The sequence below is a fragment of the Dama dama genome, chromosome 12, assembly GCF_033118175.1.
Source record: "Dama dama isolate Ldn47 chromosome 12, ASM3311817v1, whole genome shotgun sequence".
In the NCBI taxonomy this organism is placed as follows: domain Eukaryota; kingdom Metazoa; phylum Chordata; class Mammalia; order Artiodactyla; family Cervidae; genus Dama; species Dama dama.
Window position 1 is genome coordinate 58,388,029 of NC_083692.1, and position 26,301 is coordinate 58,414,329.

General features: G+C 41.4%; 1 protein-coding gene across 4 annotated transcripts in view; it reads left to right on the top strand.

Annotated features, from left to right (window-relative positions):
- Positions 1-25,346, top strand: part of TRIM9 (tripartite motif containing 9) — a 121,984-nt gene extending 96,638 nt beyond the window's left edge. For 2 of the 4 annotated variants that reach the window (XM_061157381.1, XM_061157384.1), the window contains 3 exons: positions 17,267-17,570; positions 20,702-20,864; positions 23,138-25,345. In XM_061157381.1, the coding sequence (XP_061013364.1) occupies positions 17,267-17,570; positions 20,702-20,864; positions 23,138-23,200 (530 nt within the window). In that variant the 3' untranslated portion in view covers positions 23,201-25,345. Of the gene's footprint in view, positions 1-17,266; positions 17,571-20,701; positions 20,865-23,137 lie in introns of all 4 variants that reach the window. The other 2 variants (XM_061157382.1, XM_061157383.1) reach the window with 2 other exon arrangements.
- The last annotated feature ends 955 nt before the right edge of the window (positions 25,347-26,301 follow it).

The window sequence follows — 26,301 nt, forward strand, 5'->3', positions numbered from 1 at the left end:
GTCCACAGCAGCAGTTCCAATGGCCTGGGCCGGCGGCTTCCTTTGATAACACTCTTAAATAAGCTACAGCGGAAGAAGCTGACAAGTGAATGCCTGAATGTGCCGCGGTGTGTGAGGCAAATGTTACGTAGGCCCTAGGTCAGGCTCCCATTCTCCACGACACACATCACTGGCCAGCTTTGCCCAGAGGATCCTAAATTGCTTTGTAGCACTTGCTTGTGTCTGAGGGTGGGGCCAAGGTCCTTTCCAGCTGTGGATTTATCCAACTGAATGTGTTTCCAAGGGGTATGGGGCCCAGAGCTGTGCCAAGAGGGCCTGTTGGCCACTCCTGGTTAACCTTCACGCACCAGGACAGGGCATCAGATGGGAAGAGACCAGCACCTCGGCATTACCTGGCCATTCTCACCTCTGCCAGTCCCTCTAGGCTTGGTTAGGCTGCCTGGGCCCTCTGCACAGGTCCATCTCTAGAGAACTTTTGCTTCTTGGCTACACTGTAAATATCTTGGTCATCAGAGTCAAGCCACCCATCTCAAGAGAGGGGCTTGGATTTGATGGCCAGGTATAACCTCTGAGCCGCTTCACATTTTCACTCTAAAAGCAATTGTCATACATGAAATTAAACCTCTGGTGAGGAATTTGTGGTCGGTGCCGAAGCATTTTCAGACCTTCTGGGTGTCATTTTAATCACAGGAGCCACCCCCGTCCCATGGCATTCTCCATAACCTCCCTCTGCAGAGCTAATTATGTTGATTCTGTTCACATTCAAAATGTTAGCTAAAAGAACTGTGGTGGCATTTTCTCCCACTTCCCACAAACCTCAGCATGTGCCGGTCACCCTCTAAAATGGTTCACATGGTTAAAAACAAGCACAACTTAAATCCCACAGCAAGGTTGCAAGGTCCCTAGCTGTGAAAACCACACTTAGGGAGCACTTGCGTGTCTGAGTGATGCTACTCAAAGAGAAGAATTCAATGAAAGGGACAAGCCCACGTGACCTACCCTGAATTGGGTTATAGGGATGTGGTAGCTAAGCCTCCTCTGGGACTCTCATTTTGGCAGCTTCTCTCTGGGAAGAGAATTACCAGTTTGAGAGCAGTTGCCTTCCCAAAGCACCATGCTAAGTGCTAAAGCCCTCCAGGAGCCTTCCTAGGTGCCATGCAGAAGGGCCTCAAGGGGGATGGCCTGGTTTCCCATGTGTGTATACAGCAGTTTGATTAAAGAGTGAAGTGCATGCCATCAGAGCAGGCAGACAATTTGTAGCAATGTTGTTAATCTTTGTTTACCAGACCTACGGGAAAACTATTTCTATTCATAATGCATCATGGAAATCATACTATTCTGCTAAAATCAGTTATAGCATAGCAGCCTGAGCACTTATGTCTCTCTTTTCATCCTGCAGGAGGATGTAGTTTCTAAGTTTCGATTAATGTTCATAAGATTATGGTGTCTAATAAATTACAGGATTGGAACTGCGATCCTTGGTACCACAGTCACAGAACTGGGGGTCATTTTCTAAAAGAAACTAACGGAACAAGTCCTCTTCCAACAAAGAAACTGTACTGTAGAAATTAATTTTCTCCATGAATTTTATATATTGTGTACAAATATAAGGTATGTATCTAAATACAAAGAACACCCTATCATCGTGTAGATGTCAGTATTCTCTGTTACTGCACAGAAGTGATTTTCTCATGATGAAATAAAGTTCACACACATACTTTCTCCATAACTTTGGTTTGTTCTATTTGTTTCTCCCTCATTCTAATTCATTCCAACAGTAAGACAAGATTTAGAAAGCAAGAGAAAACATAGCAAAATAGCTTGTTTAAAAAACAAGAGAGAGATTTGATCAGTGTGTAACCATTGAGAAAAATATAGACCTAAAGAATTATACCTCTTTTTTGTTTTTTAGAAATCAATGAGAAAATACTGTTAACAGAGTTTTGATACATTAACTGAATTTATACTTTATTAATCTTATTTCCTACCATTCCTGAAAAGGTTCACTTTGGAGATTTTTTTCTTTGCTGCTATTGTGGGTGATGGGATGGTTGGTTTGCTTTCTACTTTAACAAAATCTTTTATGTTCTTTTTAGCAAGAGTTAACCCCTTTCCAAGGTTCAAAATAAAAAGTCTGTATCACAGAAGGGTACAATTTCATATGTGATAGCAAGTCTAACTTGTATTTTCATGCATTTAGTCCAAGGTTGAAATCAGTTGTCACTTTACCCTTTGAACTATCACAAAACCTTCTGCTGACCTAAAGGTAAAACACATTGTTTGTTGTGAATTCTGACCTTTTTTTTCAGAAGCAAATATATTTGTCTATTTGTTGGGCATTATTTGATAAGTGTCTGCTGTATGCTATGAAATGGGTATACAGTGTTGAGCAGAGGTCACCCCAGATGTCACGGGGTTCACAGTCTAGGAAGAGAGACAGGCCTTAAAGAAATAGGCACACAAATATTGCATATTTACAAATCATGATAAACACTGCGAGAAGGGGAAAGGGGACCATAAGGAAGACATGACTTGTGTAAGGGAATCAGGAAAACAATGAAAAATAATTTAATGCAATGGAGATTATAAAGAATGTGTTACCGAAAGAGATAAGGAAAGGAAAACACTTAATGACATGAATTCAGGTTTGGTTAGTTCCCTGAAAGCAAAGCTCTTGAGAATGGACTTAAAACTGCCATGAGAATAAGGCCAGCTAAAGATCTAAACCAAAGTACCCTGACTCAAGAAGAAGCGTAACTGTAGGCAGTTAAGAATATTAATGAAATTTTAAAATAAGGCCCATAACCTGGTTATATATATATATTTCTAAATGATTCATTTAATATCCATGATGGCTGTGTCACAGTCTCTGAAACCATCTGCAGAAGAGTACTTGTTTAAAATATTATATAAAAAGGCTCCGTTAATAAAGTCCTCGGGCTTATTCTGTGTCTTGAAGTCTATTCTCCTGCCAAAAAAAATTTAGACATGGGTGAGAACAAGACAGAAAATTTTTGTTTATTTCCCCCTACTTTTCTCCTACCTATCTAAATAGACTGTACTTTCTTCCCCCTTTGTTTCAAATCTGGAGGAAAAAATAAGATAGACCAAAGATAATATTCCTGGCACTCAAATAATTCACTGATGCTATTATCTGGCTGGTAAAAAATCTTTCCCTGACTCCGCTCAGCTCTCAGAGCCAGGGAACCACTTCATGCAGCCTTCTCAGCAGAAAAGAAGCTGCAGCTCACCAATCCTTCAGGAAATTAAAGCACAGAGAGTTGCACCTTCTGTGTAAAAAATAGAAACCTTTGCCTAAAAAGATCATTTTCCTTGGACACATTCTAAGAATTACTAAAGAATATGAACATTTTAAAGACTCTTGATCTATGTTTGCAAATTGCTTCCAGATTTTACACGAGAAACCTATGAGCCATTCCATTTTTAATATCACCTGAATACTAGTATTTAGAGTTTAATTTCAACTAACAAGCAGCCTCTTCTAAAAGTAAAAACGTTTCTAAGAGTAGGTTTTTAATTCATATTTTCATAGAAAATATGATTGTCTTACATCTAATAGTGACATGAAATACAACATCCTGAAGGGAAAATGGATATGATATAAAGGGAAGGAGAGACTTCTCAGAAAGAGAGAGAGAGATCTAAACAGAAGGAATAACTGTACATAAGGCAAAGACTTCAAAATATGCCTTGAGCTGACTTTGCAAAGGAATCCTTATTCACTCAAAAACATTAACTGAGCATGTCGATTTCATGATCACAGAGATGCACATAGCATGTCCCTGCCCTAGAGCTTATGGGCTTTATTCTTCCTCCTCCCTGAATCTCATGGCACCTGGCTAAGAGTGGTGAAAAACTGCAGTACCCCCTCATCTCTCCAGAGCTAAGATGTCCACCCTACAACATGGGTAGTCATCTTAGAATCAAGATGTAAGCAACAATGACCTATGATCGGCACACACACACAAAAAAAGATACAGAAGCTTTTGTGATGTTCTCACAAGTAGAGCCCTTGGTGTCACTTGGCTCTCACTTACTCTTAGTTTACCCACAACTCCATTGAGTTCATTGACCCATTTTCAAAGAGCACAACAGATTGGAGGCATCACATTAGAAGAGAGAAGAAGAATTTGGTATAGAAGTGAATTGAGGCTGTTGGAAGCCTTGACCAAAGAAAGTAACTGGAAAAACTGAAAAATTCAAAAAATCAAGAGAATGTTCTTAGGGCATATGCTCAGATTAAGAAAGTCAGAAAGTATGTAATGTATTTTAGAATGATTTCCACATAATACATTTAAAAGTCAGTATGTATTCTGGAACTCTTGGTTCAGTTCAGTTCAGTTCAGTCGCTCAGTCGTGTCCAACTCTTTGTGACCCCATGAACCACAGCACTCCAGGCCTCCCTGTCCATCACCAACTCCCAGGGTCCACCCAAACCCATGTCCATTGAGTCGGTGATGCCATCCAACCATCTCATCCTCTGTTGTCCCCTTCTCCTCCCGCCTTCAATCTTTCCCAGCATCAGGGTCTTTTCCATTGAGTCAGCTCTTCGCATCAGGTGGCCGAAGTATTGAAGTTTCAGCTTTAACATCAGTCCTTCCAATGAACACCCAGGACTGATCTCCCTTAGGATGGACTGGTTGGATCTCCTTGCAGTCCAAGGGACTCTCAGGAGTCTTCTCCAACACCACAGTTCAAAAGCATCAATTCTTCGGTGCTCAGCTTTCTTTATAATCCAACTCTCACATCCATACATGACCACTGGAAAAACCATAGCCTTGACTAGACAGACCTTGGTTGGCAAAGTAATGTCTCTGCTTTTTAAAATGCTATCCAGGTTGGTCATAACTTTTCTGTCAAGGATTAGCGTCTTTTAATTTCATTGCTGCAATCACCATCTGCAGTGATTTTGGAGCCCAAAAAGATAAAGTCTGTCACTGTTTCCATTGTTTCCCCACCTATTTGCCATGAGGTGATGGGACCAGATGCCATGATCTTAGTTTTCTGAATGCTGAGCTTTATGCCAACTTTTTCACTCTCCTCTTTCACTTTCATCAAGAGGCTCTTTAGTTCTCCTTCACTTTCTGCCATAAAGGTGGTGTCAACTGCATATCTGAGGTTATTGATATTTCTCCTGGCAATATGATTCCAGCTCGTGCTTCATCCAGCTCAGCATATCTCATGATGTACTCTGCATAGAAGTTAAATGATCAGGGTAACAATATACAGCCTTGATGTACTCCTTTCCCGATTTGGAACCAGTCTGTTGTTCCATGTCCAGTTCTAACTGTTGCTTCCTGACCAGCGTACAGGTTGCTCAAGAGAGGGGTCAGGTGGTCTGGTATTCCCATCTCTTTCAGAATTTTCAGTTTATTGTGATCCACACAGTCAAAGGCTTTGGCATAGTCAATAAAGCAGAAGTAGATGTTTTTCTGGAACTCTCTTGCTTTTTCGATGATCCAGTGGATGTTGGCAATTTGATCTCTGGTTCCTCTGCCTTTTCTAAAACCAGCTTGAACGTCTGGAAGTTCACACGGTTCACGTATTGCTGAAGCCTGGCTTGGAGAATTTTAAGCATTACTTTACTAGCGTGTGAGATGAGTGCAATTGTGTGGTAGTTTGAGCATTCTTTGGCATTTCCTTTCTTTGGGATTGGGATGAAAACTGACCTTTTCCAGTCCTGTGGCCACTGCTGAGTTTTCCATGTTTGCTGGCATATTGAGTGCAGCACTTTCACAGCATCATCTCTCAAGATTTGAAATAGCTCAGCTGGAATTCCATCACCTCCACTAGCTTTGTTCATAGTGATGCTTCACAGGGTATTAAGTATATCTCAGAAGTCTTTATGGAATCACAATGGAAGTACTTCCCCCTCCCCTCACCAAATACTATGATAATAAGCCCTACCTCATTTTGTGTAGAGCTTCTAAGAACTTTCTTCATTATCCTTTAAAATATTCTGTAAAAATGATAGCAATGTGAAAGTCAGCAAATATTTTTAGGATACTGAAATTCAATGGAGGAATTGTATAAAAGCTATCCATTTTCTGTAAGGGCCTAAGGAAAACATAAGGATTCTTCTCCATTTATTCTAAGACCACTATATAGACTTTGTACCTCTGTACCCATCACTAGTGTCTAAACCTCTCTTCTGTTCTCTTGCTGTAGCATTCCAGATTTACTCTATGTTTTATTTTCTCATTGCTGCTTTAACAAATTACAACAAGGTTAGTAGCTTAAAACAACACAAATTTTTCACCTTACAATTCTAGAGGTCAGAATCTTAAATAGGTTTCACTGGGCTAGAAGTGAAGCATCAGCAGGACTGCATTCCTTGGAAGCAGTTCTAGGGAAGAATCTGTTCTGTTTCTTTTTCCAACTCCTAGAAACCACCTATATTCCTTGACTCATGGCCCCTTCCTCCATCTTCAAAGCCAGTAGCATAGCATCTTCCAGTCTCTTTCTGACTCTGATCCTCCCGTTTTCCTTTTATAAGAGATCCTTGTGATTAAATACCTTGGGCCCACCTTGGTAGTCCAGGATAATCTCCCATCTCAAGATTCTTAATTTATTCAGATCTGTAAAGTTACCTTTGCCATATCAGGTGACATAGTCACAGATTCTTGGGGTTATGACATGGAAATTTTTTTGGCAAGTCATTATTCTTGCCTACCACACTCTGTGAGAAAAATATTATTCTTGTTATCCCACTTTACATATGGCAGAATGGAGCCCAGGAGAGGATAAATGATGTGTCAGGCCTGAGCCTTTCAGCTTCAATGCCCAGCACTGTGCATTTTGATGCTGACATGAGAACAGTGCTATTTGCACTCAACCAAAAGGAGGGAAAGAGAGAAAACTATCCTAAGTCTATTTGCTAGACGTCTGAAAACAGCTTGTAGAAGCAGTACTGTGTAGCTGCTTCACATATTCATCCAGAAACCCCAGGCAGAAATATGATTTTTAACACTTTCAAAGAGTCACATTAGAGTTTTATTCTAAAGAATAATATTCTTGCTTTAAGAAAAAGATGTGGGAATGGCTGTCATTCCTTAACACACACACACACATACACACACCTGCCCAGGCTGATATTTCTGCTTTAAGAAGGAGGCGTGGGAATGGCTCTCATTCCTTAATGCATACACACACACACACACACACACACACACACACACACACACACACCCACACCTGCCCAGGATGAGGTTCTCCCCAGTGTAGACATTTTTCAGCTAGCAGTGACCAGTCGCTGCCTGAGAAGGAAAAGGATGTCAGAGCTGCATCTCTGAGGTCCTGGAAGGACCCCACCAAGTGAGATCTGGAACTGGGATACCTGCTCAGGTTGAAACTGAAAAGTTACTTATTCACAGAAGCTCTCAGCCCTCCAGATCTCGACTGTGCAGCCAAGTGGGAAGAATAATCAGTGATCGTGAGAGAATCAGGTTGTAGATAAGGCTGTAAATTCCAGCACTGCCCACACACAGGAGCTCAGAGCACAGAGAAAATGTGCTCTCAAGCATCCTCTTTCTTGAACATCCACAGGAGCCACCTGCCCAACACTTTCCAGGATTGTTTTATCTAATGACAGCTAAAGGGTTGGGATTCTTGAAATGATGTCTTAGAAATTGCTTTCTAAAAGGGGGACATAGAAGAGGTTATTCATAAAGATTAAAATGCCCTTTTCTCCCCGTTAGACTCTCAGCATCACAGTTCCCTTTCAAGTGTGATAGTGCCTTCTCCCACACACCGTAGGAAATAACCCAGAGAATATTCAGTGATGCAGGCAGAATGTAGGCAGAATGTAGGCCCAGCATGACCCCAGATGCCTTTGTTCACAATCTCTTTGCAGATATTTTATAGTAATTGGGGGCCGGGGTAGCTACTGCACTCTTAAACCTTGCTGCGCTAAGACATCCCCCATCCCACAGGAGAAGATGTAACCTTGTGGGAGAAAAAGAACCTCACCTGGTCTCAGCCCACCCATCCCATGTGGCCAGAATCCCAAAGGGTAGGGTGATGTGTTTGCCTTTCAATCTGTATCCACTACAGTCCCCAGAACTACTCTATATATAGATAAGAAAGATTCATCCTCAATATAATGCAGGATTTGGAGAATGATAATTAGATCATCTACACAAAGCTGGGTCACCCCTGAGACCACCAATACATGCCCCATGGCCTATAGCATCAACCTTACATTTTATACATTTCCAAGGCACAAAACAGAGCAATGACCTTACCACCCCCAAAATTGTATCCACCAGGAATTTATCTGCCTGTGTCCTTATCTAGTCACATCACAGCTGGTAGTGTGACTTAAATGAGTTCCTTAATCTTTCTGGACTTCAGGGTTTTGTTTTTGTTTTGGGGGGCAGGGGGTGGTTTTGTCTCCAACACTTTAAACTTAGATGATCCCTAAATTCTTTATAATGAATACACCCTGGTGTTCTTCAAAATTACTGCTGAAAGCTGTTAATTATTTCAGCAAATGCTATGAACAAGTGTAGCCACCTCCTGTATCCTCCAGGGGTGTAGTGGTTCTCAGAGGCTGCCTGTGATACTGAAAATGCAACACTAATAGGAATAGTTAATAAAGGATCAAATAAAGAACAATATATGGTCCACTGGAGATATTTCCTGTCTGCCTGTGCTTTACTCTTTCTGACTCTGAGCATCAGCCCACCACCTCCCCCCAAAATTGTGTTTATTTAGAAGAATATGCATTTCCAGGACAAATTCTTCAAGGTAGGTAAATCATACCTGAGCAAATTCGGGTAGAGTTTACAAAATCCAAAGTGAGAGGCATAATGATAGCTTTCAAAGCCCAGAGGAAAAAGAGATTTTGTTCCTTTTAATTTTGACAATATGTATGACATCCCAGGGAATTTCCTGATTTTTCATAGGACTGAATTGGATCCAAACCCTATTTTTGCTTCTAGGGAAAGCACTTTGTATCTGACCCTCTGGGGAGCAGTTTAGTCCTTCGGTATCTTTTGCATCCAATATTTTGTATTAATAGTTTCCTTGTAAATAATGACCTGATGTTCTAAACTGGAATGGAGGACTTGGTGACAGAGTGTGCAACTGTCCCAGGGTGGAAAGAGGGTGTTTCATTTCTTCTTTTAAAAGGAGCTTTTCAAAACAGATTTGCTTCTCACTTCTCAACTGTGATTAATGCTACACTTAAGAAAGATTAAAATACCACCTTTCATTATAAATTATGTACCAGTGGAGCATGGGTGCTTATTAGATCATTTAAGGAAACTTCGCCTTCTTCATTCATTTCTTGGTCTCTTTAAAGTCCTCCCAACAAAAGCAAATTATTTTACAGCTTGTTTATATTTGAACTGGAACTCATCTTTAATGCCACTTGTGCAACTCGTAGTGACATATTTTGCCTTATTTTGCTCTGAAATACAATCATTTTGTCGAACTAGTGTCCAAAGGCTGCTTAAGTTATGAAGCTTTCCATACCAGACAGGACGATAACCAAGAATTCTACAAGAGCATAAAGGAAGCTGGGTTACTGTACATTGTCATAAGGAACCCCTGTCAATTTGCTTTTCCTCTTTGAATTCCAAAATTAACACCTCAAAGACTACACATTTCCAAAGAGTCTACAACAGCCATAGAAATTTCTAGTGCACTGTACATGTTGAAATCTGTCAAGAAATTCTGTCTTCAAAAGTGTAAAAATCAATAGTATAAGACAGATTTTCTCTAAATGTTTCCCATTTAGTTACTCAGTTCTAATACAGTGTCTGCTAATGAAAAAATAAAATAAATATTCAGTAAGTCAAAAAGAGGTACACCACTTAAATATCCTTTTTTTGCCTCATACCCAAAAGTCAGTAAATAATAAGTTTGGTCCCCAGTCAATCTTTGCTTTGATAATCCTTGATTGTTTTTTTCAAGCAGAGGCCCCAACTCCAGAATCAACCAGTTCCAGGTGGAAAGGGAAAGTGGTCCAGGCAAAGACCAGAGGAGAATGACGGTCACTGACCGAGCTGAGGGAAAGCGTCTCCTGACACATTCCCATTATAAACATAGTCCCTCTCCCAGAGTTACTGATATGCCCAAAATTGCTACACCAGTATTCAGCTGGCATTGTTTTCCCTTGCTCTTTTGGCTAAACTGCTTTTGCTTACCAAAGCTCTTCAGCAGACAGGATCACTACATGTGATGAAACATTAGAAATTTAAAATATTTAAGGAGATATTTGTCTTTCTCTAGTGACCAATGTGTTAAAAATTAATAATAATTATCCTGAATATTAGCTATGACCTAAAACATAGCTTCACATCATGTATTCTGAAAAAAACTCTAACCCAATTCCTCTTTGTCATGACTAATAGAATTTTAATGACTGAAAAGCCTTCTCCAGATCTCAGTAGTTATGCTTTGAGGGAAGGTAAGGAAGTGGGTTTACATCCTTTCTGCATCCCAGGGTATAAAACAGAATACACACCATAGCTGTGTGTATGCTCAGTGTGAGTTGTGTGATTTGGCTAAACATGGGTGTAGCATTACTGTTCCCAGTATTGTCTTATTGCCTTTGGTTCATGTCTTTGAACATGTCCAGAGGGGCACAATGAGGAGAGTAAAGATTTGAGATCCATACCTTAGAAGAAAGATTGGAAATCAATTCTATTTACCCCAGAAAAGTGATTATTTTTAAAGGAAACCGTGACTGCTCTTGAATATGGCCTCAGATAGTAATGCTACTCTTGAGAAGTAGGGCTCCCAAAGTGGTATATCCAGAACAGTGTAAGCAGTAACTACAACAGAAGGGGGCTGCCCAGAGGCGATAAGATCCCTAACCTAAGGGACTTCAAGGGGAAGCTTATTATTGCTGCTCAGATGATATCGAGATAAGTGTCTTCCCTCTAAGACTCCTGCAACCTAAGGTATCGTCAAGTGGTGTATATGACCTATAGGCAACTGACCTAACATTTGCACCCTGTGCCAAGGCAGAAAGGCACAGAGCATCTTGCTGGGATCAAGTGCTCTCTCACTCTCTCTCACATGCTCCATTTGGACAGTTTTCATAAAGCAGTAGGACATTTTTTTAAAAAACTTCTTAGAGAAGATGGGGTAGGAGTACAAGGTAAGAGCCCAGCTGGTAGGGTATGGGAGACCACAGGTAAGAAAAACTCAGAGCAGAGATGGAATGATTGGGTAACATGGATATTAAGTAAGCTTGCCTGAATAGAGAACATGACTGAGAGAACTCAAGAAAACTGGGTCATCAGTAATGGTTCACATAAAAGGGTAGAAAAACTAACCATTTTAGTGTTCAGTTACTAACCCCATGAATGACCATAGCTGCCCTCAGCACCCATCCTGCAGAGTGGTCCCATCACCAACTCTAGGTGCTTCTTCCTGGTGCTGAGAATAGAAGAGGTGAGTATGATGGGGTTGGATTTGCTCCCCAAGTCTGGATATAGTGCACGTCTCTTCACTGGTTTTCAGATGATTACTCAGGGGTTCAGTATATTCCAGAATTCATTTTATTATATATGTCCTTTTCCTTAATTATTGGAGCAACAAGCATTTTAAATATAATGAATTAATTGTTATCACCTGGTGAAAAATACATTTCTAAGAAAATTCTTGTTAAAAATATTTTACTGAGATAAATACAGTTGTAAACTCTCCCCCTAAAAGATGCCCATATTAGTTTGTGGTGTTGTGCAATTGTCTTTCAACTTTTTCTATTAAACTAAAAGACTAATTCTCTTTTGAGATAATTATAACTTAAATCATTTCTTAACGAGAAATGGTCACACATGCCAATTTACTCCAACCATATGAAGTTTAGGTAGAAGAAAATTGGAATGTATTATTGGGAACACAATGCCTCAACTCCATAAATAGCAGTTCCTTTTCTCTGAAAAACTTGTTTGTACTTAGTAAGAAAAGAAAAAAAATTTCCCCAAAGCTAAAAAAAAGTAGCCTGAAAAGCTCATTTTAATGTTATAAGTTCAAAAATGAAAATGAGGCTGGGTTGGCAGTATTAAACTGAAACCTGCTAGTGCCCTGCTCTGAGCTTCTCAAATAGGATCCCATTCTGCACGCATATGCTACATTGAGCATGCATGGAATAGCATTTTGATAGAATAAGGATGTGTTCAATACAGAGGAACATGCTAATAAACTCAAACCAGAAAAATATTCCCAGGAACACATTAGCCACCAAAACAAAATTATTGTTTCAGTGAGAAGAAATTTCCTTGATGGTTTTGAAACTAGAATACTACCATCATGCTATCTGTATTTCCTGAATTGTTACTTTCAAATTGAGTTCTGAGAAGTCCCCAGTTGGTAAAACATGTGTCTCTGACTGGATCATTCTACAGCCTACAGCCACCTATTGTTTAACAAACGAGAAAGGAATGATTTCAGTAATTTAGAGGTGAGAAACTACCTCTAAATTACTTTAAATTCTAAAACTAGTTGAAGCAATTGATATGTCCTTACTAATATATATATATATATATATATATATATACTATATATATATATATATATAGTATAATAGCCATCTTCATTCCAGACCTGACTATCTGAAAATAAAGACATTTTTGTCAATAAAGACCAATGTACCTCACCACTGCCCGTGATCGTTTATTCTTAGAGAACCAGAGATATTAAAGGGCACCCCTAAGAGCTGATCTTAATTCAGAAACAAAGATAAAGCTCCTTTCCTGGTTACTTGTTCAGCCCACTGTCCTTCTCTGATTTAAAGAGCAAATCTTGAGTATGCTGGTATAGAAAAATCATCTTGTCCATTTAGAAACAGAAATTTATATATTAAGAGAGAAAAGGGAGCATATGGAACAGCATAGAGTTAGTAAAAACCGTCACCACCTAAATAGAAACCTTTTCAGAGACCATTGTTGTACAGATAGTAATACCCAATAGACGTGAAGAGGGTAAAGTGTTGATCTCTTGGTCATCAATGGGTAAATTTAAGGTTTCTAAGTTCAACTCTAAAGATATTTAATTAAAAGGAAACTTCCAATACTTTCTGTACCCATAAAAATCAAGGGAAAATGAAGACAATCGTTTGTTATGTTTGAAGTATCCTTTGGTTTGAGTTCTGTCCTGCCGAGAATTCCCTAAACCACATTGGCCTCTATGGGGTGGATGAGGCTTTGTGAAGATGCATTCGTGAGGCAGGTCTTGGGGAAGCGTGCACGGCAGGTGGCAGATTTCTGATCTCTAGTTTGCATTGATCTTACATTTAGACACAGACTCAGAAGAACAGACAGTCCCTTTTCCAGTGCCTTCGGAAAGATTGCCGCTCCGTAGAATGAGTCCTTTCTCCTCCACCCTTAATCTACAACCCAGCTTCCCCGGGAGAGCCTACTTTGATTTCCGATCCTCACCCCACCAGCTGAGCTTGCATTCCTCTTTACAGTCTCTCAATGCACCGGGTGAGCCAAGCTCGTCTGACCTTTCCTCTTGATCTCTGTGCCTTGAAGGCATCTTGGAAATACCTGTTTTGTTCTTGCTGTTCATGTGCGTGCGGAGGGCAGAGAGCTAATCTCTATGTCTGTGGCCTGCTTCCGGTATGAGGAGCATTTGGATGATGGGAGATTTGTGGCATTCTTGTTTGTGTGGCGTGAGGATTAACATCAAGCTGTGGTCAGTGTATATAATGGCACTGAAAAGTGATGAGTGAAGTTGTTCTTTTTGCACAAGCTGGTACCACCACCGTGGGAACCCTGCTCTGTCATCACATGCCATGGCGTAGCTCGCACAGGTGCTGGCTGAGGGGAGGCTATGGCCTTAGTTTGGAGGTTTGCAACCCTGCTGTATCCAGGAAACCAGCTGTGTCTGGGAGACTGGATCAGTGCATCCAGCCTGGAGTGGTCTGATTAAACATAGACTCAAGAGATCTTTACTGGAAAAAGTAAAAAACTTGCCAACAGCAGAATGCATCATGCAAAGCAGGCAAACCAGAGAGTAGAAAGTGAAAGTCTTTTCTGCAAAAGCCTTGCTCACTGGTCAGACAGTCGTACTCAAGGCTGACTTTTTTCTAAGCAAAGGGAAGGAACTCACCAGCTAAATCAGAAAGGCTTAACTAGCCTCAGGCCCAAAGATGGGAGTCACGGAGAAGTCAGGCCTCCCGAAGTTTCCCACAGCGGAGAGGGTTGTGACAGGGTTTCAGGTTTCAAGTTGGACTAGTGATACTATTCCGTGAACTCTGTCTAGAAAATAGAATCTTAAAACGTCTAAGACGCAGACCCATTTGATCTCTTCAGGACTATATTGTAATCAGGGCTACACATGATGCACATTTTACATTTCCAGAGGCTTCTTTTGTTTGTTATTTTATTCTGTTTGCTCATCCCACATCCTGGAATGAAGAAGGCCACAGCATGACAGTGCAAAAAGGATGCAGGGACTTCAAGCTCTCTTAAAATGACTGTTTTTCTTTGTGCTTTTATGTTTCTTCTTGTTTCTCTGTGCACTATTGGCTTTTAAACATGCTTTGTTATGGAACTCTTCACTTGTGTCTAATGTACTGAAATATTGTTATAGTCTTTGTAGTGTATATTGTCTGAAAAATAAAATGAAATGTGGGTTTGGGGATATTTGATGGCTGTATTTGACACCATTGTTGTATCGTTGAACCTTTAAATGTACGATGGTGTATTTAAAGTAGTGTAAAAAGATTCCAGAAAACTTGTTTTGAAAATGATTTGCACAAGGCATGATTCATTTAAAAAATTTAAAAGCCCTATTCACATTCTGCAGATTTATTTCCAGAGCTGGATGAGATACAGTTTTAAAATTCCGTGTTCCATACTCACTAAGTTCTCACCTGTGAGTAGGAATTGAGATAATTGATAGAAACTAAACGACTTAGCAGTAGCAGTGGCAGCAAACATAAGTAATCAGCCATTTTTGCATAGGAATTCATCTCAGAGAAAAATAAAGTAACCAAAAGTAAGGTCATAGTCTTTACATTTTGTTTTTAATTCAATCATTAGTCCCTTCTAAGGTGCTTTCTTAATTCTTTTAAAATTCTTTCAATTCAGTGGATTATCCTTAATTTAGCACATAAAGGCCTTACTGAGTTGAAAAAAAAATTAAATGATCCTTTCTAGGAGATGTCCTGGTGCTCATCAAAAACACATTTCAGTCACTAGCACCACTTTAAATTGTAGTTCACATGCCTTTGAACATTTTAAGACTAGAATGCTTCATTCACCCTGATGAAGCCTCTCATGGAAGAGGTAAGAGTATCCAAATATTAAGGAAGGGGGAGGTGGGTTCAAGAGTTCCACAGGTGATTCTAATGTATCTCTGAGGTCACTCCACCCCTGTCAGCCCCCATGCCGGCTCCCCTCCCTTAGGTGAAAAGGATGATGTAGTAAAACAATCTAAGAAAGAGAGGAGGTCATTTTTGTCTTTATTACATTTATTTCATGTCATTATTAATAATTACCAGATGTCTTTATTAACATTTGGATTGCATCACATATTTAATTCTATAATTATCATTTGACTTGGGCCCAAGTCACAATAAAGGCCTTTTGGCACAACCAGAGTTAGAAGAACATGGAATAGTGATGTAGAATGGAGCTTTATCAAGATTCAGTGATTTCTCCACTTCAATTGGATGGATTTTTCTCATTTTCTTCTGAATATGAAAACTTTAATGGAAAAGGTTAAACTTAGAAGACAATAAAAATTTAAGCTCTACAGTTTAGAAACAATTGGAGGAGACTTTATTAAATTAAAAAAAAAAAAAATCTACTATTCATTTTGAAAGAGCAGAGAAGCAGTTTTTACTCCAGCAAGTAAACTAACATAAAAAGGGCTTTGGTTTTTCATGAATCAGGCCTTTGGTGACTATTCAGCCGGTGCTTTTTATGTGTATACAAATAATCTTTATTGACTTGGTTGTTGTTTCATAGCTTTGATGTGTAGTATCTCTTTATAGGATGCAATTTTGAGACACAATCTGCATCTTACTCTCAATTAGGCAAGTATACCTATTGTAATTGTTATCTTTTACTTATGTGCTTGGTATGCTCCATTCCCTTCACAAAATAAATGGTAGCAGCTTATTCTATGTCAATAAAAATCGTTGAATTGTCATTCAAATCCCACTATAGCAATTTCTCTCATACTTAGAAAAAATTGAAAAGATGCCTGTATTTTTAAATTTTGTACCTCAAAGAAGATTACTTCCCCCCAGATTTCTTGTACAACAATGCAAGCACTCATTATAAGCAGAAAACTTGTGGGCAAAAGGTACTAATCAGGCCAATGGTTATAGTGTATGCAGTTTTAAACTTAGCCCTTTTTTGGTGTTAGTCTATCAAAAGAGACATGTATTCTTATCAGTGTCAATTTTGCCTCCTATTTCTCTCTCCCATGCCTTTCACTTGGAATGACAACAGTTGACATTAAAAAGCTGTTGGCAGGTATGGAATAACCTTATTCTGTTACCAATAGCAAAGACCAAAATGCATGTGAGGTGGTTCACAAGTTTGATAAATCAGCAATTCCGTCTGTCCGGAGGAGGTTCTTGGTAGGTGGCATTTAGAACCCAGGCACAGCACTGTATACAAAGACATCATTCCATCTGCACCTAATCGCCAATACTTTTTTACATGTTTTAGGAGTAACATGCACACTGTATTTGTGATGAAAGAAGCAACCGGTCTTACATCCAAGTCTCAATCACTCGTGAGAATTAGTTTCTGTTGCTGATAGCTCCAAAGTTTCTGAGTTTTCATTAACACTGAGGAAATTTTCAAAACAACTAAATTGAGCACTTCTGTGGAAGGAGTATTTCCGTATTTCACTGAGTGTGTTTTATCCCTCCTCCATCTAGGACTCTAGTTACTAGCCTTCCCGTCTCAGGGTTACACAGGCCTCTTAGTGCATCCCTCTTCCCTTATGTCTCTGGTGTACTGTTCTGCCAGTCACTGGGTGAAGGGACTTGATGCCACTTCACTCCCGGATCACCTGGTTGGGAGTGCAGTCTGAGCCAGGTAACCCCTGCTGAATCGGTCGTGTGTCATCCATCTGTTTCTGGGTGCAGAGAGCCCCAGCCCTGTCTGCTCACTCATGGCCCCTTCTGGCTCTGGACACTTCCTTCCCGCATGGAAGCATGAAAATGGGACAAAACACTCCTCTCCTGCCCAGGAGTAAATTACGGTGTGAACTCGTTGGGTCCATCTTAGTAACCAACCACCCTCCCCTCTGTTGTCCCCAGTGGCCTGGTTTGCTTTCGACCCTGGCTCGGCACACTCTGACATCATCTTCTCCAATGACAACCTGACTGTGACCTGCAGTAGCTACGATGACCGCGTGGTGCTGGGGAAGACCGGTTTCTCCAAGGGCGTCCACTACTGGGAGCTGACAGTGGATCGCTACGACAACCACCCCGACCCTGCCTTTGGCGTGGCTCGCATCGATGTGATGAAGGATGTGATGTTAGGAAAGGACGACAAAGCTTGGGCAATGTATGTGGACAATAACCGGAGCTGGTTCATGCACAACAACTCGCACACCAACAGGTACCCTGCAGCCCCCTGCAAGCAAGCCTTCTTCAGGTTGGCTTCTGGTCCAGAACGATAGCCCAAGTTCAGAGACCTATTAAGTAGACAACATGAAGGAAGTCGGGCAGACCATCTTTATTAAGTAGACCTTCTACTGCTCTTAGCCAAGTCCATCCTAGTGTTTTGCTTTTTGCGTAATGACAGAGACATGAGCACTTTCTTAGACCCCTCATTGCTGTATTCCACTTAGGGCTGCAAACTAAGAATCCTCATGAATATCCATTATAGAAAAACATTCCAGGATTCTAAAACACAGTCTTACAACTTACCAGAAAAGCACTTGCGTACAAGATACTCAGTTTTTCTGAACATCAGCTTCCAAATTCACCAATTAGGAAAATCATATTTTTCCATGCAGAAATGCTCCCATGATTAAATGAGACATGCAAAAATGCTTCCCATCAAAGGCATCTGAAAATAGAAGCCACTGTCTTATCATTATTATCAGTACCACTGTTTAGTGGTATTGAGCACTTTAATTTAAACTAAATCTTATGGGTTTATTTAAATTTATGATATATTTAAATCTTATGGATGCCAGTTTGGATAGTTGAAGAACCCTCTTATTAGTATATGGATTCAGAGCAGCCAGTTTGCTGGGGAAAGAGAACACAGGAATTGATTTAGGTTTTCCTTTACCACCAAAATCTAGGCGATTATAATTTAACTCATACTATAATATTTTCTCTAGACTTCCTTTTTCATTTGGTTTGTGTTTTCTTCCTCAAATGTATTTTTCACAAATTTCCTAGGTAGAGAAGTGTCTTTTAGGAACCTGGTCCACCCTATTTCAAATACATCCCCAGGCTACATTCTTATTGGTGTCTGGAATGGGGGTGTGGGAGACTACAGCTGTATTCAGTCAGAAGGAAAGTGAGTCGGGCGGAGGTAGGCAGTGGGCTCCACTGTCTCAGCTTTTTCTCTGTGCTGGTCACTGCCTCTCTTCTAGCCTCCTAGGGCCTCCACTTCCTCTTCCCTTGGATGGTGCCTCTACATCTGCATTCAGTCATGCTTCGTTCACTGTCCCTTGACGTGAGCACTTGTTGCTGGCCAAAATCGTGGCCTTCTCTGCCCACCAAAGCCGGATGAAAAATACGGAGACAGAGTTTGGAGGAAATAGAAAAGTGGCTTCAAATTCTCAGCCAGTGGAAAGGGGAACACAGTAGGCTCACGCCTCCCCCACCATAGGGAGTCTAGGGGCTTCTATACGATGAGGAACAAAGGTATTAGGATCTTGATTCTTCCTCTTGCATTGTTTCAAAGACAGTTATACTGGCTGGTGTCAGTAACCCAGTAACTGAGTCTGGCAGTTCCATGGCTCTGTGGCCTTCTTTCTGATATGTAACTACAACAGGAAGGGTGTTATAAGGGTAAACACCAGATAGGGGATGTATGCAGCACAGAGTCAAAGGAAAATAGGTGTGAAGTGTAGCTCCTGCAGAGTTAGGGGGCAAAAGAAGCAAACTTAGTTACAGACCTACCGAGTTAGGAGCAGTTGAAGTGAAAAAAAAAAACTAGGACTGTTCAGGCCTGCTCACTGTTCTCTTTATCTTCCTGGTTCTCAGGAACAGGAAAGAAAAGGACTCACTCCTCATTTTTACCCTTTTCACTGCAACACACACATGCCATTCCAACCTAGTCTCAAATCCTACTATGTGTAGATAAGCTGCTACCCTCAGGGATTCACATTTGAGGGACCCTCTGTTGCCAGATCCCTGATGCCATCACCTGTGTACCCCACTTACTTTTCCCTTTCAACTTCTTTATTTTGGAATGAAGGGGTAATAATGCAACTGCCATACTATGAAGAGAAACAGTTTTTTAAAGCAGAACATGTCTCCTTGCATGTAAACTGCATGTCACCAGGGCCGTCATTACTAAAACTGAGAAACTGCCAAGACACAATTGATATTGTGTTTTTAACATATTTAATATATATTGTGTTTTTAACGACTGTGCGCAGTCTGTGTTCTGCATCCCAAGGGGAAAAGAAAAACACTCTTACATGTCTGTGAGGCTAAAGTTCAGTACTGCTAGATCTCAGTGAGGAGGAAAAGGACAAATCTGATTATCCAGGCTTAATGGCTTTTATGAAACCATCAGTTAAAGCATAAGACACAATTTGTTTCCAATGACAATCACTCCAGCTCCTACAGTATAATTATTTCACCTTACAGAGAGGAGATTCCTCTTCTTCAATGTTGCCATTTTATGGAGAGCTTCTAGCTTCTCAATTAAATTTCAGTATGCCCCAAATTCCTATCTTTCTGGAATGAGTTTTTCTGGTTACTGGATAGCATGAGCCCCTAGATCCAATTTTTCATGCCTGTGTTCTAGGTTCAGCTTAAGTGCCTCTTTACTTTGACTTTCAAATTAAATCATTTTGGATTGAATGATGCTTAATTCACAACTTGAGACACAGCTCTAGGCAAAGTTCTGATAGCCTAAAGGCTACTTTTTGTTCCTGGCGCTTGATGCTTCAGACTCCATGTGGACACTGTGTGTGAAGGGGTTCACTCTTAGCAACAGCAGAGCAGCGCAGTGAACCTGTGCATTCTCAACAGGGGCATGAGAATTGGTTCAGGGAGCAAGCAGATCTTACTTTTTTATATACATGGGCTTCCTAGGTGGCGTGAGTGTTAAAGAATCCGCCTGCCAGTGCAGGAGACTTTTCTATATAAAGCAGGAGACATAAGAGACGTGAGTTTGATCCTTGGGTGGGAAGATTCCCTGAAGGAGGGCCTGGCAACCAACTCCATTATTCTTGCCTGGAGAATCCCAGAATCCCATGGACCGAGGAGCCTGAAGGGCTGTGATCCATAGGCTCACAAAGAGTCAGACATGAATAAAGCATCTGAGGACAGCACAACACAGCTATACATACAGCACATGAGAAGATAAACAGTATATCTGTGGCATTAAAATTGTATGTGAGGCAGGGTCACTAAGAGGAAAAAATGTGTTAAAAGGTTCCGGGGGTAGGGAATGATCATTTTAAACAGGTTAAGAAATACTGGTTTAACCATGCAAACAGGGCGCTTCTAGAAGGAGGATGGGCAAGTGAAACCCCGTGTTTTCTTTTTCCACAGAACTGAGGGAGGGATCACAAAGGGGGCCACGATTGGGGTCCTCCTCGACTTCAATAGAAAAACCTTGACGTTTTTTATCAACGACGAACAGCAAGGTCCCATCGCGTTTGAGAACGTGGAGGGCCTGTTCTTCCCGGCCGTCAGCCTCAACAGGAACGTGCAGGTGAGCGGCTGCTCCATTTGTGAGGCTGCCCACGGGGCGGTGAGCTTAGGCCCCACCTTGGAGAGCCCAGACCAAGACGCGGAGGGGAGGGGGTGCGGGGCAGGACGGACGTGACAAGGGAGATAATTCCAGACCAGCATAAGCCCCTTCATTATATTTAGACACAGTTTGGTGAACAGCAGCGGGGGAAACTGGGATTCTCTGGTGGCAGGCTAATGACTGTCCTCCTGAGCCCTAGATTCCTCTCTGGTGGAAAGGAAACTCATGAACCCGCTGGCCTGAAAGCAAATGAAATGACTGTCGCAAAGCCCCAGGAGTGCCTGAGAAGTGAAGGTGTGAGCCTGAAGTGCTAACCGGATGCTTAGAAATCTGGGGCATCTCCACTGCAGTCTTATCGCTTTTGTTAGGGAGAGAAAACATAGTCCCTGCCTGCAAGTTAGTAATGATTTTTTGTAAATAAAAACAACAGGGTTTTCTGATTTGCTCATTCAATAAATATCTACTGAGTGCCTTTGATATGTCAGGCACTATTGAAGTATTTTAAGTATTGTTACTTATCAGTGAAAACACAAAAATGAAAATCTTGCCCTCTTAGAGCTTGCATTCTAGTTACAAGAGACACAGTAAATAATAAGCACAATTATAAGCTGTGTTAATTATATAGTATATTAGAAGGCAGTATTGGAAAAGACCCTGATGCGGGGAATGATTGAGGGCAAGAAGAGAAGGGGACGACAGAGGATGAGATGGTTGGATGGCATCACTGACTCAATGGACATGAGTTCGAGCAAACACAGGGAGTTAGTGAAGGACAGGGAAGCCTGGCGTGCTGCAGTGCATGGGGTCGCAAAGAGGCAGACACGACTTAGCAAATAAACAACAGCAACAACAAGGCAATAAGCAGTGGAGAGAAGACAAGGAAAGGGTAGGGGACCAACAGTGCCAGGGGAGGGAGGGCAGTGGCAGTCTTAAACAGGGTGGTCAGCATAGGTGGGCCTTATTGCAGTCACTGGTGAGCTGAGCCTTGAAGGAAGTGAGGGAGTGAGCTGGGCAAGGCTCTCCGGGCAGAGGGAACAGCCAGGACAAAGTTTCTAAGATGTGAAGGGCTTCACACAGCAAAGAGGGGCCAGGAAACCACAGCTGGGGCAGATGGGGGGCGGTTGGAGAACAGATCAGGGCATGCGAGAGGAGGTGCCCTACCAGCCACTGCTGAGATGGGAGCGCTCACTTCCGTCTTGAGCTGGAACTCGACACTGGCTGTGAACTTCACTCAGCAAATGGCTGCCAAAAGATAGGGCTTAAGCATCAACACAGTGCTCGTTATTTTTGTTGCATACAGAATTACCATCTTGGGAGCTATTTTAAAAAATGATTGTTATTTACCAGTATTTTCAGTAGAAGTGACTGCAACCCAGTGACCTCTGCCCTTCTCTCCTGCTGCAACTTGATGGGTTTCTCTGGAAGGCTGAAATCTAATCCATCAAGAGTTTGGCTCTACATTGAACCAAAGAAAGCCACAGATTTCCCTAGAAGTGTGTTTTGGAAAACACTCATTCAAAGTTTTCCGCTTTTCTAGCTGTTTCCCTTGCAAAGACTATTGTACTCAATGCTCTTTAGAGGTTTCTGGGATGTTCTGAGTATCTTCAGAGAAAGACTCTTAGACTGGGGAAGACAGGGACAAGGTAGAGAGAGATGACAGACAGCACCGCCTGAAATGGTTCTAGCCTGATTGGTACAGCCGTCCACTGAGGTCTGAGGTTAGACAGAAATCAGTGAAATAGTTTAAGTGCCCATGTCTCCTCATTCTTGGCAATCATCTAGGCCATCCGAAAGTGAAAAGCTTATCCTAACTGAAATAACTAGGGGACAAATAATAGGGGAAGGGTTGTCTGCTCATCTGTTCTCTATCCATGGATATGGCAGTGACCATTGCAATGTGGCCAGCAGGCTTTGCTACCTGCAAATCAATGCCTCTGTCTTCAGTCATGAGGAACACAATCTCCCCAGAATTCTTTGAAGAGGCAGGTGAATTCAAATCATATTATCAAGTGTCTCCAGGATCAGGGAGCCCAGCATGGTGGCCAGGTTCTTAGTACAGGCTGAATTCTACTGGAGTTCTCTGTGATGTCTACTAGAATAGATGTTACAGGAAAGTGAACAAATCCCTTGCTGAGTTAGGAACAAGCGCACTGTGCCCTGGGGAAGGGGTGCAGTTGTGGAGGTGGTGGGGGGGCTCCTAAAGTGCCTCCGGGACTCACAGTCTCTTCCCCTAGGTCACGCTTCACACGGGGCTCCAAGTCCCCGACTTCTACTCCAGCAGAGCATCAATAGCCTAAGAATGTGCCGTGGAGGCGCCAGCTGCCTGTTCTTACCTCCCGCCTGAGAGTGACCACAAGGAGCTCAGCCAGACCTGGAGGGAGAGAGGAGGAGAAACGCTGGTCCTCATACCCACAACGCCCCCACACACACCCTTCCCCTCCAGCCTCTCTACTGCTGTAAAGCCTGCTTTCTCTTCCATAGTCAGCAGTTCTAACCAACAGAGGACCTAGACAGCCCACCGTGTCACTTTGTTTCCAAACCCAGATTTTGCTTTTAATTACATTACTTTTTTGTGTAGGTGAGTTATCTTTTGTTTTTCTTCCGATCGTGTCATTGGTGACTTACAAACTGGCACTGCCAAGAGAAAATTCTCCTAATAACTTTTTTCTTAAGCTCTCTGTCAAAGAGGTAGGTGGTAGGGAGAGGTAGGGAAGAATGAGCTGAACTTGGAGCTTGCCATTTAGAATGTTCTTGAGTGTTCTTGGCCTGTGACCTCTCATGCAGTGTTACCTCTGCATAGCTAGTCTTTTCAGCAATGAAAACTTTTACTATCCAGTGAAGCACAAAAATGATAGCTATACAACTGCATAGAGGTTCATAGCAGTGTAGGCTCAAAGGACATCTGGGTCATTAGGACGGGTCAGAAACCCTGGTCACTGATTGAAACTGGAAAGTCTCTAAACATAGGCAGGCCAGGGGACTTCATGATTTGGTTCATTTATTTATCACAAGTTTTTAATTGAGAACCTATTATGGACCAGACACTGTTCTAGATGCTGGAGACACAATAGTGAATACACAGGTGTGGTCTCTGCCCTCCTGGAGCTTATATTGTCCCAGGAGAACAAACCAAAAATAAAATTATTGCAAACTGTTACTAGCACTAGAAAGGAAGTAAAAAGGGCCAAAGATGCTCATTGGCAAGATCTTTCAGATCCCCCAGAATGATGCTAAAAATCCATACAGTCTGGCCATAGCACCAGAAACATGCCAACTCAATGCCTTTCCAACTGTGCTATTTTAATTATGGTACCTGCTGCCATTCATCACAAAGCCCTTCTTTACTAGAAATGATGTCAGCATTCTTATTTGTTAATGCTGCAGTGATACTAAGCCTTAAAAACTTAATGTGAAAAAAAAAAAAGTAACAACCAGAAGGAGGAGCTCTCATTCTCTGTAATGGGGGATCTTAAATTGCAGATCACAGCATTCCATTCTCAGGATTAATGCGCTTGTCTCCGTTTAGACTCACTTTCTGTGCCTGTCACAGGTGAACTGTCCATCCGCTCAGCTGCCATCACAACCCACCTTTCTGGACTAGTTCAATTAATGTTTGGAAGGAAAATGAAATTGTAGGTCACTGCTCTGCTCTTAACAGAGATAATAGCAAAATAGCAGAATAATAAACTTATTACTTCCATGTAGAGATAGACCTATATAAGTAAGCTTCCTTTCAGATTCTTTTGTTTGACATGAAGTTTTAGAAAATGTTGGACCTTGAAAGAAGTTCTGGTTAGTTGTCTAAATATTTGCCAGGGAGTCAAGAAATTCACCAAGAAAAAAAGAAAAAAGTAACAAAAGAAAAGCAGTAGGATTGGAAAGCTAGCAAATTAAAGTTTGGGCAAAAAGTAATATGTGTAAATAGCTAATAGTTTACTTTTGTGCTTTATTTAGATTATTTCTATCTGCTGTGGTGTTTTTCTAATTAAGTGTACCTAATTTATTGAATGGGTGCTATCCTGTTTGTGTCCACCTTGGTTTTTCTTGGCTACAGAACCACTCTGTTGCAGGCCAACACTCATATGATATTTGATTTACTCTCCAATGAGACTTGATGGCTGGGCCGCTGTAGACTCATAGTTACTCTTGTTCTTTATTAAATTCATCCTGCTAATTAGATTTCTAGTGACTGGTAACACATAGTTTACACAGAATTGCAATTATAGATACATAGAGCTCCTGTACTAGAAAAAAAATGGATATTTCTGGTGTACCAATAAATGATTTTTATGAGAGAACATTTTATGTCTCTTTAGAATATCATAGTTTTTTTGCCTATTTGGGATGACAGTTCGCCTTTGTCAGAGCAATATTTCTTCAGCAAAGTGTCATTGGAAGGTCCCCCAGGACTGGGGAAAGCACATGTACTTCATCCCATCTCCTCAGGAGCCTGGCATTGTCTCCTGGTGGTACTGACCTCCTCAGTCTTAACTTCATATAAAATATTAATAGTTGATGCCGTTAAGGTTATGCCTCCAAACACTGGGGACTTACTTTAACAAACTTGCTCCTAGAACAGCCACAAACTTGTCCTGCAAGACAGTGTCACTAACTTTTTCAAACTTGGTTCCTTCACCATGTCTTAGAGTGGCTAAGCAATACGATTGTTTTTAAATAATTACAACATTGTTCATCTCCCTTGTTTTTTAGCCTTTTCAAATGAACTGCCTTGGGTTTATATTAAAAGAAAAACATCATCTAAAAAGATATTGAAAGCATGGCTTAAATCCATTTCACCTGCCTTCACTAATCTAGATTGTTCGAAGACTTGCAAATCTTCCAAGCAGTAAGCAGCCTAAACTGCAAGATGTTTGTGGCAGTTGTTTTCCAGGAACTTGGCATCAGCTATGTCAAGTTGGAACTGAGCTTATTAACACCGGATGGGACCACCGACCGACCCCTCAACTGGGCATGTGCAGGCAGGTGTCCCCTTGGTGACCTTTTGACAACAGAGGGCTGTAATTAGTTATACCTGGGCAGAATGACTGTTACACAGCTTTTGTCAATCACCTTCCCCCCCCACACACCCCTTCATGTGCCTCATACCCCCCACATGCCCCTCCCCATGCCCTTCAAGCCCTATGCCTCAGCCCAAACTTCTTACTTATCCCCTAAATACCCCAAGCCCCTTGCCTTCAGTTGGGAGACGGGTTTAAGATTTGTTCCCCTGTTTGCTTTGCTGGAAACCTCAGCATTTTGGTTCACTGTGCTTCAGGCAAGACTAACCTGGTTCCATAACAATTCAGTCCATCCAGATTATAACCTCTGAATGTAACCTCTGACAGCAGGAGCTTCTGCTCTGTATCCATCTGGGTTTCTGCTCTCTTCTTTCCTCATT